At 43.9% G+C, this 16,699-nt stretch overlaps 2 protein-coding genes across 2 annotated transcripts in view; both read left to right on the top strand.

Moving 5' to 3' along the window:
* Window positions 1-16,699, top strand: part of LOC130985853 (probable long-chain-alcohol O-fatty-acyltransferase 5) — a 266,259-nt gene that overhangs the window by 50,192 nt on the left and 199,368 nt on the right. The gene's annotated exons all lie outside the window — the stretch shown is intronic.
* LOC130985845 (transcription initiation factor IIF subunit alpha-like) lies at window positions 488-5,679 on the top strand. The gene is given in 10 exon segments (XM_057909004.1): window positions 488-900; window positions 1,500-1,670; window positions 2,116-2,261; window positions 2,344-2,714; window positions 3,184-3,299; window positions 4,145-4,186; window positions 4,188-4,286; window positions 4,548-4,760; window positions 4,880-5,092; window positions 5,483-5,679. Coding segments are annotated over 10 exon segments (1,641 nt in total). The 5' UTR covers window positions 488-729; the 3' UTR covers window positions 5,582-5,679.

Raw genomic sequence — 16,699 nt, 5'->3', positions numbered from 1 at the left:
AAAATATAAAGATAATAAAAATACTATTTTTATGTGCTTTTTACGAATACCACTTTTGAAATTAGTGTCATGTTTTTAAATACTCCCTCAGTCTATAAAATACCTACCACATTGTGAATATTATGAGTTTAAGATAATATAGATAGAGTAAAAGATGTCACTTTAAATGTAAATAGAATTATATGGAGTAATATTATTTTACTGTAAAATAATATAAATAGAATTATATGGATTTTATTATTGTAATTAAAAATGGTAATTATGTTGACGAAACGAAAAGGAAAATACAGTATTTTTCTTTTGAAGGTGTGTTCTTTTTAATTGTAAATTTATTATAGAAAAATAAAAAATAAATAAAATTTCACCATCTAAATTCTTTTTCTCTTTTTCCTACTTAATTATAAATTTATTACAAAAAAAAAAACAAAATTTCACTGTCTAAATTCTTTTTCTCTTTGTCCTCATTTCCTACTTATTTTTGTAAGGAGACAAAATCTACAATATCCGTTGTTCGATTTTCTACTCTGTTTGGGCCCTATTCAACAGGCTTAATACATTATAAATCCCCCGAGAAAGGTTTCATTTCAATTAGATCTGAGATTATCGAGCTTCGGAAAAGAGAGTTTTCACTCTTCAAGCTTTTCAGCTCCAATATGACCGATTCCTAACACCGATTTGTCTACACCCCCTTTTCATTTTCAATTACAGTAAATTACGGAGGGGAAAAAGATGTCCATAGATTTGATATTGAAGCCGTCGTGCGGTGCCTGTGGATCGACGACGGAGCTCTACGGAAGCACGTGCAAGCACCTGACGCTCTGCGTGAGCTGTGGCAAATCTATGGCCGAGAAACGTTCCAAATGCTACGAGTGCGGCACCCCTATCACTCGCCTGATTAGGGTTCGTCATAATTGAAAAAAATTGACTAACACGCACGCATCCACATGTTTATGTATCCCTACATTAAATTCAGTATGATTATGCGTATAACTGGAGGCAACAGCGCTAAATCTGGTTGGGTGTCAATTTGAACGCAGACTCTTCAAAGTTATAGAGCACTTATTAATTTAATTAATGACTTGTGATTTCTCTGACTCAACTTGAGTCATTGAAAGGTTCTTCTAGCAATCTTACTCATTGGTGAACTTCAATTCGTCCAAGCCTAAGAGAATGGATTGTTTGTTTCTGTGAATATACTTTTACTGGTACTAAAATGTCCAGTGAGTTGTGTGCTTTAGCAGCTGGAGTCAAAAGGGCGTTTTTCTGTTAGTGTCTATAGGTCGACATGCTGTATAATCAAAACTAGAAGTATTTTTATGTGTTTTAACTGAAACCATTTTTGAAGATATTTTAGAGACGCTAAAACTTTCATTCTTGGTAAGATTTGGCCTAGAGAAGGTGAATTTTGTGATAAGAACTGCATTCAGTATTCTGTTTTTATGCTTGCTCGCATCAGTGAACATTTTCCTTTAAAAGTGGTTGTTATCTGTTGAATGTAGGAATATAATGTACGTGCCAGTGCCAGTGCCAGTGCCAGTTCCAGCAACGACAAAAATTACTTCATTGCAAGATTTGCCTCAGGATTACCAAATTTTAAGAAGAAGAATGAGAATAAATGGTCGTTGCAGAAAGAAGGTTTGCAGGGGCGCCAAGTGACTGATACTTTGAGGGTACTTGTACTGAATCAATTTCTAGTTCTCATTGTCAAAACTTGCTACACCATTATGTTTTTCATGTGAAAGAGTTATGTCATGCATGTGTACCTTCTAATTGTCCAGTCTCCCCACATGTCCTTCTGAGTAGTGATTAAGATAGAACAATTGTGATGTTGTTCTGGTAGCCTTGTTGTTACGCAATAATATATTATTTTCAAATTTTCTCAACTTTGCTATGTCCGACTTAATGAAGTTGTTGCTATAGTAACATACATGGCCATGCCCTTTTTTCTTGGACTTAAGTTCATATAAAATGGGAAGTAAAAAAAAAAGTTTATATAAAATGGGGTTATTGCCAACATTTAATTTTAATTGGCAAGTTTTCTCATCAACACTCAATAGATCTTGTTTTTTGTCATTCTATAACCAAATGCAATCGTCATTTAATTTGGCCTTGTAGGAGAAGTTTAAGAATAAACCTTGGCTGCTGGAAGACGAAACCGGTCAGTTTCAGTTCCATGGTCACCTTGAGGGCACACAGACAGCCACATATTATCTTCTAATGCTTCAAGGGAAGGAATTTGTTGCTATACCTGCTGGTTCCTGGTAATCAGATTCAGCGTCACTTTTCACCTATATTATTGCTCGTTTGAATATCCACTTCATAGTTCATACTTGTTGACTGTAGGTACAATTTTAACAAAGTGGCACAATATAAGCAACTCACTTTGGAGGAAGCCGAGGAAAAGATGAATAATAGAAGGAAAACAGCTGATGGCTACCAGAGATGGATGATGAAGGCAACACACAGTGGAGCTGCAGCCTTTGGTGAAGTTGAGAAGTTTGACGGTCGGGAAGGTGCAGCTGCTGGTGGGAGGGGGCGCAAAAAAACTACAGGGGATGATGATGAAGCCAATACATCAGATAGAGGAGATGAAGATGAAGATGAAGAGTCAGCAAGAAAAAACAGGTTGGGGCTCAACAAGAAAAGTGGGGATGATGATGAAGAAGGTCCAAGAGGTGGTGACCTTGATTTTGATGATGACGATATTGAGAAAGGTGAGTGTTGATCTTTTTTCTCTTCGCTCGTGACTCTACACTGGATTCTTCATATGCATGTGGTGGTTTGAGTTGGTAGGAAAACTAGATATGGTTCTATCATGTTATCAGTTAGCAATGACATGTGATGACATCCCACAGACATTTTCTTGGTGCTTCGATTTTAATTTATCTATGCCAGTCTTCTGCTATAGACCTTGCAAGTTCATGCATCATATACAATGCTCGGTTTCTGTCTTCCTTTACCATTAAAACACAATATTAATCAAGATTTAGGTTTTGAAATTTAAGATTTTGCTAAAATATTTAAGCTTTCTTTTCAAAGGAATATTTTTAGATGTTTAAGAAACTACCTTTTTAACTCACTAAACCTTCATATGGTGTAAACTGATTTAATAATAGCGAGACACAATGGACATGGCTATTACATAGTAAAGGTCTTCCCCCTCTGACCTTTGATTGTCATCAGGTGATGATTGGGAGCATGAAGAAATTTTCACTGACGATGATGAAGCTGTTGGAATTGATCCTGAGGAACGAGAAGATTTGGCTCCCGAGATCCCTGCACCTCCAGAAATTAAGCAGGTCATAATTTACACTTCTACTACCTTTAGAACTTAGCTGAGTTTCATATATCTGTTCCACCAGACTGAATGAACCTCTTGTGAGTTGTGACAAATGCTCAATAGAATCTTCCATTGCCTAAAGCATACATGCATGTCAAATGTTTTGTAAAGTAGATGATGCCTCATGTCTTAGCCTCTGTCGGTAAAATTACCAACTCAGGTGATTAAATCAATCATATTCTTTTTTGTTGTTGCAAGTTTGGTTGTTCCCTATTCCTGCAGGATCTGATGTTGCATCAATCAGAAAATAAATTTCTTGAGTCCTACCAGTTATTCTTGATAATTATGTCAAGATGTTAGTTTGTATGGGGTTTTATAGCAGACATGGAGTAGGTGGTGGTTGAACATCACCAAGGAGGATTCATAGTTAAATACATAGTAGATTAACGCTTGGAACCCCAAGTGTGACAATTATTTGTGAGCAGTAACCTCCCAATAGAAGCTAATGAGGATAAGGCAATGATGTAATACATGTTATCAGGATTTCAGGGAACTAACTCTAGATGACAAGCTTCTTCTTGGTCATTCTATTGTTTGAAAGGCAATAGTATGCTTGGTGGATTCATGAGTCTGTTGGAATGTGCAATTTAAAAAAAGTCAATTGCTTTGCCCTCCTTTTGATTTGGGGCAAAATATATACTGTTTCCCTGCCAACCTTTTATTTTCATATCTTATGGGACATTCGCAGTCGGTAAATATTTGCTTATGGAATGCTGTGTCTTCTGTTAACTGCCATTTCATATATTGTGATTGAAGCCTCAGTTTGAATGACGGTATTATTCTGGTTTTTTTTCACGATCTCAGGATGATGAGGATGAGGATGAAGCTGATGAAGAAGACAAGGAGGGGGGGGTTGAGTAAATCTGGAAAAGAGCTGAAGAAGCTGCTTGGACGATCTAATGGACTGAATGATTCCGATTCAGAGGATGACGACGACGATGATGATGTATGTTCTTTGATACCACATGCTATTCTTTTTTATATTTTATCTTGAGGAGTTATATTAACGCAGACACACACACATTGCCTTGGTGGTACGGATTTTGAAATATTTTTTAATTCTTTATAAAATTCATGGTGTTGTGATCATTAATTCTGATCATATACCTGATGTTCATGAATTTTAGGAAGTTTAAATTGTTATTTGTTCATATCAAGGATCTGAATCCAGCTTATCCTGAAGATTTATTTTTTCTACCTATGTTAGGCGGAAGATGATATATCTCCTGTGCTCGCCCCAAAGAAGGAAGCTCCAAAAGAAGAGCCAGTTCATAACAACAGTCCCCTCAAAGCAACAAATTCTACAGCTGGTCGTGGAACACCATCTACTTCAAAATCGTCCAAGGGGAAAAGAAAAGTCAGCAGCGAGGAGTCAAAAACACCAAATAGTGCACCTTTAAAGAAAGTGAAAACAGAAAATGTGAGATTGAATTGGTGCTGCAGCACTCATATACTCCTATATTGGTCTTCAGGTTTCTCCATAGGTCATACTTTTTGTTTGTGGTCAGTTTCTTAAGTGGATCTTTTATTGGAACACAGGAAACAAAAGCTGTGAAAGATGAGAATGTTTCATCCTCAAAAAGCGTTGCACATCCTAAAGGTGCAATGGCTCCCACATCATCAAAAAGTGTGCCAGCACCAGCGACTGGACCAGTTACTGAAGATGAAATCCGGGCTGTTCTACTACCAAAGACGCCAGTGACCACAAAGGATCTTCTGGCTAAATTCAGATCCAGACTGAAGACGAAAGAGGTCAGGAATTCATCTTCCACTGTTTTTTCTCCCTCAAATTAGCTATTTCCATGCGTATTCTTTCTTTTTCTTTTTTAAGTTCTTACTAATTTTCAACAATTTGAATGGTTAAATTGTTGCAACTCATTGGCTTATTAAATGTTATGGAATATCTGCCGTTTCCCCCCATCAGATAAAACTAAAGTCTCATAGCTTATGAAAGTACGTTAGTACTTCACCATCCTATGGTTAGGGACTTAGGATCCAGTGACAGTGATGCAACCTTGGGCATGATAATCTCCATATGTTTTAAGCTCGTGTTGTATTCCTGCAAAATTTGTATGTGGCTTAAGTAAGGTTTTCACCATCTGCTTGAAAATGTCAACTCTAGCCAAGTTTTTGTGGATGCAGGAAAAGGATGCTTTTTCAGCTATAATGAAAAGGATATCAAAGATCCAGAAGACCAGCGGTGCAACAAATTATGTAGTCCTAAGAGATAATTTGGCGTAGCGTCTATGCTATTACCATTCAACTATTCAAGCCAGGACAAGTTTGTGGATTTTGATATTTGTTCCTCCTTCCAATAAAAGTTATTTTAAATGCGAGTATTCCTTAAGTTTAATAAAAGGGTGTTGGGCTAAGCTTATTTTAGAGAGCTATCCCACAATTTATAAGATTATTGTAAGATGTTTTAAGAGCTTATAAGATGTGGTATCACCACTCTTCCCCTCCCCCCTTCCAAAAAAAAGGGATTATAGTAAAAAAATACACGAACTTTGATAAAAGTTGCAATTTTCACCTGAACTTTCAAATTAGTCAAAATATACCTGAATTTATATTTTTTGTTGTAAATTTCACCTGAACTTGCAATGATTGAACTTCGTCGAGGTGAAATTTACAACAAAAAATATAAGTTCAGGTATATTTTGGCCAATTTGAAAGTTCAGGTGAAAATTGCAACTTTTATCAAAGTTCGTGTATTTTTTGGCTATAATCCCAAAAAAAAAGGATGTGATGTCTTCGAAGTTTATAATTTGTCAAAGTATTTGATAATAAAGCTTATGAGTTATACATTAGAATTGTGACTAAGAGGGAGAATTCTAACTAGAAAGATAAAAGAAATTAGGTTAGGATTGAAGGGGAGGAATTAAATAAAAACTCATTTAAATATAAGATAAAAATTATTTTCAACTTTTAGATTATAAAAAATTTATAGTGGATTTGGATATTGATTCTTGGCTTGAATTTCACAGCGAGCGAAAATTTTAATTTTTAAACTCGTATATTCTCATAGTGAGTTAAAAGCTTAATTTTTAAATGCATACATTTTCACAGTAAATTTATACATATTTCATATAGAATTCATGGATTTATAATTTGTACTTTAAAAGTGATTTATAGTCTAATCCTTCCTGAAACTGAAGATTGTCATATATTTTTAGAATATTTTTGGTATGATAGAACGTAGGAGCTAATAAAATGGCGATTTCTAATTCTATTGTTTATTTTAATATATATTTTTGTAGTTCTATTTAGGAATAGGGATGGCAATGGGCCGGATCTGAACCGGATCTTGCTTGGTCCAGATCCAGATCCGGTCCAAATCCATTGGAGCAAAAAAAAAGGGATCCAAGCCCAGATCCATAAGATCCAGGGTCTCGGGTCCAGACCCAGGTCCATATTATTTTCTTTTCTAAAATAAATTCTAAGCTAATTAAACATTAAAATAAAAATCATAACAATTGTCTAAAATTTCAACAATCATTCAAGAACAGCTTGCACCATCCTTTGGTGTTTGAGATTGAATTTAAGTTAATGAACTGTTATTCCATTTTCTACAAAAACAAAGATGAACAAAAAAAATTATAAACATAAATTAGTTATAAACTAATTGTATTCTGCCTAAAACGAAGCCATCATTAGCAACAACAGCTACAGCCCATATATAGCTTGGTGTTTACGGAACCAACACCTAAACTATAATATGAAAAGTAAAAGCTATACCTAGAGATGATCGGAAAGAGTGAAGTAAAGCAATCGGAAAACTGGAGCCCAAGAGAAAAACTGACTGTTGTATTTGAAAATATGAGATAGCGTAAGAAATAATACACGAGCTCGGACCCTATTTATAGTATTTACAAGCGGAGGGGTAAAATAGTAAAAACATCTTCGGTGCATGCGTCCTGCGTGGTGGAAGGGTACGTTGGTAATTTCGATAATACGCGGGAGACCTTCCCGCGCGTTTATTGGCTCCTCTGATGGAAATGTCTTCTCTGGCGAAGGCGTCTTCTCTGGTAAACACGTCTTCTCTGGCAAGGGCGTCTCCTCTGGCGGTAGTGACTTCTCTGATGGAGTTGACTTTTCTGATGACGATGACCTCCCTGACGATGGTGACCTTTCCGGCGCGGATGATTTCTCTGGAGGAGAGGGCTCCTCTGTCAAGAATGACTTCTCTGGTGCGGATGACTCCTCTGGCTAGAGTCATTCCTCTGATGGATGAAATCCTTCTGGTATAAATGGTTCTCCTGACCCATACGGCTCCTCTGATGAGGGTGATTCCTCTGATTTGTACTCTCTCCCTACTCTGCATATATTGCTCCTCACCAACCACTCCCCCCTCTAGTCTGGTTGAACCGGGTATTCTTCGCGTTCAACCAGTGGTGTGTTATCAGCATCAAAGCTTTGTTGTTTTCCTTGGCCCCTGTAAATCATAAAGACATAAGCATTTTGACATTATGAGGGAATAAAAAGAAGCCCTGTAAATTGTTCTCTGGCGTTTTTGTTACTCCCACCCCCTGGTCTGGCTAGTTCACTCTGGAGAGATGCAACTAGTCAGAGGACTCGCCCGCGTGGATGATGTCATCCGCATTAAATGTCTGCCCAGTCTACAGTATTTTCCCCGTACCCGAGGTTACTTTTTAACCTTTGCGTCCTTTCGCCTTTCCGTATAAATTCCCATCCGTTGATTTCTTCCGTATGCCACGTGCCGTTCATCCCGCGTGTTGGTGGTTACCCGCGTACAATCTTACTTAGCCGATTCGAACTCCTCTTTTTTCACTATTCTTCTTCTCCAAGTCTTCCGAGCGAATTTTCTGCATTTTCCGGCGATTTCCTCACTGTTCCGGCATTCTCCCACGACCCTTCCGCTCCAGGTTTTACCGTCCATCTTTTTCCGGCCTAGGTAACTCGTGTATCCTCTTCACTGCAATTTTGTATTTAATCGTAGTGTAGTGGTATAACTGTTGGTGCTCTGATTGAGCGTGCTAGAAACCCTAGGGTTGGCATCTCCCATCATGGCCTGCACCTCCGCCCCTCAACCCTCTCGCTCGCCCTCTCCTTCTGCCCAAGACCCTTCATCTTCCTCCCCATCGCAGCAAGATCCTGAAAATCTTCCTTCCCCCTCTACTTCTGACGAATCTCAAACTGCACCTCCTCCTTCTCCACCTAGGAAAAAAGGGAAAAAGCCCCGCCTACCCCCCAAACGTATTCCTCCATCCCGCCTTAGTGTCGCGGAGGTGGAAAAATTGAAAAGCAAATGTAGGCGTCCTGATGGTTTAAAATTCGAGGCCTTTTGTAAGGATTCAACGCCTCCTGAAAGCCTTCGTCATCCCAAGGTGATAGTTGTTTGGAAAGCTCAAATAGATGCTGGTTTGAGACTCCCTCCTCCTATTCTGCTGGTTGATGTTTGTAACTATTTTCACATTCCCTTTTTTCAAGTCGCTCCTTCTGCCATTCGGAGATTATATGCCTTTCACGTTTTGTGCCGCGCTCACGGTGTTGGGGACACCGCCAAATTGTTCTGTCAGACCCAGACTCTCCGCATGCAGGGCAATCCCCTGTATAGCTTTGCTGCTCACCCGAAATATCCTACCACCTTCCTTTCCTCTCTGAATTCTTTCGATAAGGGTTTCCTGAAATATTATTGTTATGTGCGCACCCCTTTCGGCAACTGGCGCGATTATGGTGCTTCGGAGCTGGAATGGCATACAAGTCGCACTACTTATAAACCAGCCTCTTCCGAAGTCCCTTCTACTCGTGACCAGAATATTATAGCTCACCTTAATGCTATGAATAAGGCCCACCCTCTAGACTGTAGGTACCTGGCCGAGAACAATTCCTCTCTGGCATATAATGGTCTGTTTCCCCTGTATCCAGAGAGATCAATAGGTAAAAAATATACATTAGAAAATACATTAGCTCTTGTTACCCTGCTTTTAATGGTGTGAAATTTTGGTTTGCAGATATGTCTTGGAGATCGAAATGTGGGGACAATTTGCCTGACACCCCTTCTCTTGCTGGCCGAGGAGCACATGGCTCGGGCGGTTCTGCTTCCGGAACAAGTCCCTCGGAGCAGCCTGCTGGTTCCCAACTGATCCCCATTCCCCCTGTAGTTGAAATCCCAGAGGGGAATGTGGAAGCCTCGCGCCCCTTTGATGCGGAGGAAGTTGATGCGGGTGCTCTTGTTCACAGGGGGAGGCACTCCAGTGCTGGTGATGCCGCTGGCACCCGTGAAGAAGATGTCCAAGTCGTGGATATCACCGATGAGATTCCTTCACCTGATTCGGCTCCCGATGCCACCCTTGCTGATCTTACGAAGAAGAGGAAGAGAGGTTCCCTGATCTCTGTGGGTGAGAAGGAGAGACAGGAGGGCCTAAAAAAGGCTGGCAAGTCCTCAGAGCCAGCGAGGAGGTCTACTGGTGGTGTGAAGATTCTCACTCCTGCTGTGGACAAGGGCAAAGGGCCAGCGAAGAAGTCAGCTGGTAGTTCCAAGGCTCTCCCCTCTGCCGGTGGAAAGGGTAAGGGCAAAGCTGTGGTGCCCTCGGCTGACGAACCAGAGGATCTTGTTCCTGGGCCGATTTCGAGTCTGTCGGGGCAGAAATTAATTGATGCTTTGATAGCTCGTGTCCATTCTCAGGATCAGGAAAAGATGGAGGCGCTGACGCGCGGGGCTTTGGCCACTAAGTTGTGCCAGCTGGCTCTTCAGGTATCCTGCCTCTTGTATTTTTGTTATAGAAAATTTAAGTTACTAACCTTTTGATTGCTCTGTCATTACCCATTTTGTTTTCCTTGCAGATGGAATCCGGGATCTGGGGAGCTGTCAAGTGTATTCATGATTATGATGTGTCTGAAAAAGAGAGAGAGAAAGAGCAAGCGGACGTCGCTAAACGCGATGATGATGTTGCTGGAGTTGTGGAGCGCCTAAGCAAGGCTGAAGCGGAGGTTATTGAGTTGAAAGCTAAATTAGCTCAGATGGAGGTGGAGAAGGCGTCCTTGGCCTCCGAATTGTCGAGAGCCACAAAAGAGAGCCATGAATGCCTGGCCAAGTTTAAAGCTGATTATGAAAGAGACTACGAAGAAGCCAGGCGGGGCTGGAAAAGGATACTTGTGGAAGCTCAGAACCGTGCGTACGTCCTGGGGGCTCGAGATCAACGCTTGGAGTACTTCTTGTCTCCGCGAGGCCAACACTTCCTGGGGGTGATGCTGGAAGGCACTCTGGAGTCTTTCAAAAAGACTCCCGAATACTTGGCAGATTTCGGACCTCTTTTCGCTTATGTGATAGAGCAAACAGCTTCCAAGGCATTGGAGATGGCGGGGGCCACCCCAGAACAACTTGCCACTTTGAGTTTCAGAGCCTTGATGGATAACCTCCAAGACGAGGAGATAAACAAACGGATGGGCATCCCTGAACACTCTCCAGAGAAGCCAGAGTGGTGGTATCCAGTGCTAGAGAAAGCCATTCCCTACTTTTCTCTTGGGATTGGATCTGACTTGCTGCCCTCTGCTCCCATGTATGCGCCTGCGTTCTCTGCTTCTCTGATGAACTTTGTGAACCGGCTATGGGATCCCTCTGGCGAGAGCACCCGAACATTCTCTCAGTTCGGCCTAGAGCCCCCTCTGCCTTCTGACTTAGCGGCTTCTGCCTTCACCGACTCTGCCTCTTCCTCTGCTGCGGTGGAACAGCTGTTCGACCTGTACCAAGATGAGGATCTGTATGTGCAGGAAGCTGCCAAGTTGTTGAATTTGGGAGTGCGTCTTCCTCAACCGGTGGAGACTGGCCCGTTGCCCGTGTTCACAGAGAAGACCGTTTCTGGCCATGCTTCTGCAAGTGGTGCTCCTTCCCTAATTCCATCTGCTTCTGCTCCTGTCTCCTCTGCTGTTGCCCCAGCTGTCTCTGTCCCTCCCTCTTGATGCTCCTTACTTCTTTCCTGTCTTTATCAAAAGAAATTTTTGTAACTCTTTGATTTGTATAAGCTGAATATTTACCTTCAAATTTTGGTGTATAGCTATGCCCTCCGGGCATGTTTTAGTGAAATTTCCTTCCCTTCCTTGCTCCTTTTATCTTTATTGCCTATATTTGTTTTCGTTGCTTGTTGATGACTCTTCTGGCGAAGGTTTTGATAACTCCTCTGGCGAGGATTTTGTTGACTCCTCTGACGGGGATTCTGATGACTCCTCTGGCGAGGATTCTGATGATTCCTCTGACGAGGATTTTGATGATTCCTCTGACGAGGATTTTGATGACTCCTCTGACGAGGATTTTGGTGACTCCTCTGGCGAGGATTCTGATGACTCCTCTGTCGAGGATTCTGATGACTCCTCTGTCGAGGATTTTGATGACTCCTCTGACGAGGATTCTGATGACTCCTCTGGCGAGGATTGCGATGACTCCTCTGACGAGGATTTTGATGACTCCTCTGACGAGGATTTTGGTGACTCCTCTGGCGAAGATTCTGATGACTCCTCTGGCGAGGATTGCGATGACTCCTCTGACGAGGATTTTGTTAACTCTTCTAGGAAGGATTTCACCGCCTCCTCTGACGAGGATTTGGTTGATTTCTTTGCTGGCGATTTCGTGCTTCCCGTCCACGCTGCTTCCCATCCATGCTTGAGCACTCTGCGCGGAGCATGGAAGACCCGGAGGGTGCAACCAACTTTCGCGGCTTACGATTACATAGTAACCCTCTGCGTGGAGTATGGAAGGCCCGGGTGGCGCGACCAACTTTCACGGCTTACGATTAAATGGTAACCCTCTGCGTGGAGCATGGAAGGCCCGGGTGGCACGACCAACTTTCACGGCTTACGATTAAATAGTAACCCTCTGCGTGGAGCATGGAAGGCCCGGGTGGCACGACCAACTTTCACGGCTTACGATTAAATGAACACCCTGCACGAGGCTTGGTAGACCCGGGGGGTGCACACCACCTCTCGTGACTTACGGTTAAGGACAACCTCTGCGCGGAGCATGGAGGACCCGGGGGGTGTAACCAACTTTCGCGGCTTATGATTATGTGCCACCTCTGCGCGGAGCATGGAAGGCCCGGATGGCGCGACCAACTTTCGCGGCTTACGATTGAATAGTAACCCCCTGCACGGAGCATGGAAGACCCGGGGGGTGCGACCAACTTTCGTGGCTTACGGTTAAAGGTCCACCCTGCACGGAGCCTGGAATACCCGGGGGGTGCAACCAGCTTTCATGGCTTACGGTTAAGTGGACACCCTGCACGAGGCTTGGCAGACCCAGGGGGTGCACACCACCTCTCGTGACTTACGGTTAAGGACAACCTCTGCGCGGAGCATGGAGGACCCGGGGGGTGTAACCAACTTTCGCGGCTTACGATTATGTGCCACCTCTGCGCGGAGCATGGAAGGCCTGGTTGGCACGACCAACTTTCGCGGCTTACGATTGAATAGTAACCCCCTGCACGGAGCATGGAAGACCCGGGGGGTGCGACCAACTTTCGTGGCTTACGGTTAAAGGTCCACCCTGCACGGAGCCTGGAATACCCGGGGGGTGCAACCAGCTTTCATGGCTTACGGTTAAGTGGACACCCTGCACGAGGCTTGGCAGACCCGGGGGGTGCACACCACCTCTCGTGACTTACGGTTAAGGACAACCTCTGCGCGGAGCATGGAAGACCCGGGGGGTGTAACCAACTTTCGCGGCTTACGATTATGTGCCACCTCTGCGCGGAGCATGGAAGGCCCGGTTGGCACGACCAACTTTCGCGGCTTACGATTGAATGAACACCCTGCACGGAGCATGGAGGACCCGGGGGGTGCCACCAACTTTCGTGGCTTACGGTTAAAGCAACCTCTGCGCGGAGCATGGAAAACCCGGGGGGTGCAACCAACTTTCGCGGCTTACGATTAAGTGCTATCTCTGCGCGGAGCATGGAAGGCCCGACTGGCACAACCAACTTTCGCGGCTTACGATTGTCAGCAACCTCTGCGCGGAGCATGGAGGGCCCGAGTGGCACAACCAACTTTCGCGGCTTACGATTGTCAGCAACCTCTGCGCGGAGCATGGAGGGCCCGAGTGGCACAACCAACTTTCGCGGCTTACGATTGTCAGCAACCTCTCTGTTCTGGTTGAGCGTGACCCTTCTGCTCTGGTGGAGCGTAATTCCTCTGATTTGCCCTAGTCTTGCTGAGAAGCGCTTTTTGAATTTAAAAATTGGGACCTACGGGTATACACCCTACTCCCCCCTCTGGTGACATGTGCAATACTCTGTTATGAACATGTTGGCCCAATTATTTCTTACACCCTTCTCCGGCCCATAAGCTCATGCGGGCCCATTATCCCTTAGCCCATTTCTTAAGCCCAGAATCACCTCTATATATATCCTCCTCCGATCCTTCCAACCCTGGATTCTGTTGATGTTTTGCCTCCCTAGATCGGTTGTAAGGCACTCAGGTAAGGGAATTTCCCCTCTAAACACTCACATCCCTGAGGTCTCCGCCTTTTCCCCTGTGCTTCTGGTGTAGATCTCTAACTTCGTGGTTGTAACGAGTGGAGTTCCCTTGCTTGAGTGTTTTATAACCAGGCTTCCCAGATCTAGACGTTGACTTCCCTGATTTGAACGTTGATTCCTCAGATCTGAGCGTTGGTTCCTCAGATCTGACCCTTGGTTTGTTCCTCTTCTGTATTTCTTTTTTGTAGCATTTTGACTTGCTATTTTCCTTGATATTCTGCAGACACAAAGTGAAGTTGAAGTAGATCTGAGAGGTGAGCGTATCCCCGCCACGAAGAAGAACTCAGAGTGTTGGATCGTGGAAGAAAAGACGTCCATCCCTGATGCTTGCTTTCCCTTTGACCTGCTAAGAAGCAGTTTTTGTATTTGTTTCTCCCTTGTCCTGCTAAGAAGCAGTTTGCATTTTGAATTTAAAAATTGAGGATTGTGGGTATACACCCTACTCCCCCCTCTGGTGACATGTGCAGTGCTCTGCACGAACATGTTAAGTAGCATATGTAATGTAAGAAAACAAAAATTGAAATAAACAAACACAACACCAGGGAATTCCCTAGAACCACATATCTGTTTTATTGATATTATGGCCCCGGACCTCGTTAAAACCCCTGTGGGGAAAAAGAGCATCCGGTCTACAAGTGATTACTCCTGCTAAGAAGCAGTTATACATAGAACTTTTTGAGTGTGTTTATATTCCATGGTCTGGGTAGAGCTCTGCCGTCTGAATCCGACAATATGTACGCACCACCTCCCAAAACCTCTGTGACGATGTATGGCCCTTCCCAATTGGCTTCGAACTTACCCACCGCCTTTAACGCATCAGCTCGCTTGAGAACTAAATCTCCCTTCGACAATTTCCTCACTCTGACCCGTTTATCATATCCCGCTTTGATAATGCCTTTGTACTTGGCCGCTCTGACACGGGCTTCCTCCCTCTGTGCCTCCACCAAGTCCAGCTCTGCTCGGCGGAGCTCCTCATTGTGCTCAGTGTCGTACGTGGTAATCCGGTATGATTCTAGTCGTGCCTCTGCTGGTATCACCGCATTGGATCCATACACCAGTGTGAATGGTGCCTCCCCTGTCGCCGTTTTTGGACTAGTTCGGTAAGCCCAAAGAACGGTATCCAGCTCCTCCACCCACTTCCCTCTGCTCTGATTTAGCCTCTTCTTGATGCCCTCACATATGGTCCTATTAGCCAATTCTACTTGTCCATTTGCCTGTGGATGAGCCACCGAGACAAAACGCTGTGTGATATCCATTCGATCGCAGAAGTCCGCAACCCGTTGCCCTGTAAATTGAGTCCCATTATCAGACACGATGATGCGTGGCACTCCGAATCTGCAGCAGATATTCCTCCAGATAAAACGTTCCACTGTAACTTCATCGATCTTACTCACGGCCTCAGCTTCGACCCATTTGGAAAAATAGTCCACTGCCACAATGAGAAAGCATTTCCCTCCAGGTGCTGTAGGCAGCTTCCCAACTATATCAATGCCCCATTTATCAAACGGACAAGCGGCGTACATTATACCCATGGGCTCCCCTGGTATGTTGATTTTCCCGGCATGCCGCTGGCAAGCTTCACACTTGCGGACAAATTCTCTGGCTTCCTGGTTGATGTGAGGCCAGTAAAAACCTGCCCGAATGATCTTGCGCACAAGGTCTCGAAATCCGGTGTGCCCGCCGCAGCAACCTGCATGAATCTCTTTCAGAGCAAAGTTAGCTTCCTCTGGCGATAAACATTTTAGCAGAGGTTGAGTAAAAGATCTTTTGAAGAGTTGATCATTGATTAGGCAGTAATTTTCATAGCGAGCCCTCTGGTTGGACTCTCTGCTTAGTCGTTCCCCTGTCTTCAGAAAGTGTATAATCGGAGCCCGCCAATCATCTCTGATCTCTACCGAGAATACCTGCGAAGTTTCCATCTCTCTGGTGTCACAAAGTAGAATGATCTCGTCGCTCCAAGTTTGCTCTACTGCGCTAGCCATGCGCGCCAGTAGGTCGGCCTTCGTGTTCTCTTCCCGAGAGATCTGTTCGAGCTTGAACTTCATGAATTTTTCTTTCATTTCGTTAATTTTGGTATGGTACGCCTTCATCCTCTGATCCTTGACATTATAACTTCCCGAGAATTGTTGTGCAACCAACTGGGAGTCTGTCTTTATAATGACACACTCAGCTTTAAGCTCTGACAGGATATGAGCCCCTCTGACCACGGCCTCATACTCCGCCTCATTGTTAGATAACCGACAGGTGAATTTGATGGCGAACTGGTATGTCCCATAACCTGGCGAAGTAATATAAACCCCGATTCCGCACCCCTCTTTCGTCACTGACCCATCCACATAAGCCACCCAGAACTCTGGTATGGGACGACGAGTTGTTTCTTGTATGAAGTCTGCCAATGCCTGCGCCTTGATCGCCGTTCGTGGCTCGTACTCTACATCATATTCCCCTAGTTCCACAGCCCATTTGACCATTCTTCCCGACAAATCTGCGCGCCCCAAAACTTGTTTAAAAGGTAAAGACGTGCGCACCACCACTCGATGTGAAAGGAAATAAGGCCTCAGCTTTCTTGCCGTGATCATGACCGCCAGAGCCGCCTTCTCGATCTCTGTGTAGTTGAGCTCAGGGCCCTGAATAATTCTGCTGACAAAATAGATAGGTCTCTGATGACTTCCTTCCTCTCTGATTAGCACAGAGCTGATTGACTCCTCCCCCATAGCTATGTATAAATACAACGTTTCACCCGGGACCGGCTTGGTCAGGGTTGGGAGTTTCGCTAGGTATACTTTAAGATCCTCAAATGCTGCGCGGCATTCCTCTGTCCACAAAAACTTGGCTCCCTTCCTCAACACTTTGAAAAACGGCATGCTCCGTTCTG

The sequence above is a fragment of the Salvia miltiorrhiza genome, chromosome 5 (assembly GCF_028751815.1).
Source record: "Salvia miltiorrhiza cultivar Shanhuang (shh) chromosome 5, IMPLAD_Smil_shh, whole genome shotgun sequence".
Lineage (NCBI taxonomy): Eukaryota > Viridiplantae > Streptophyta > Magnoliopsida > Lamiales > Lamiaceae > Salvia > Salvia miltiorrhiza.
This window is presented reverse-complemented; position numbering and strand designations above follow the sequence as displayed.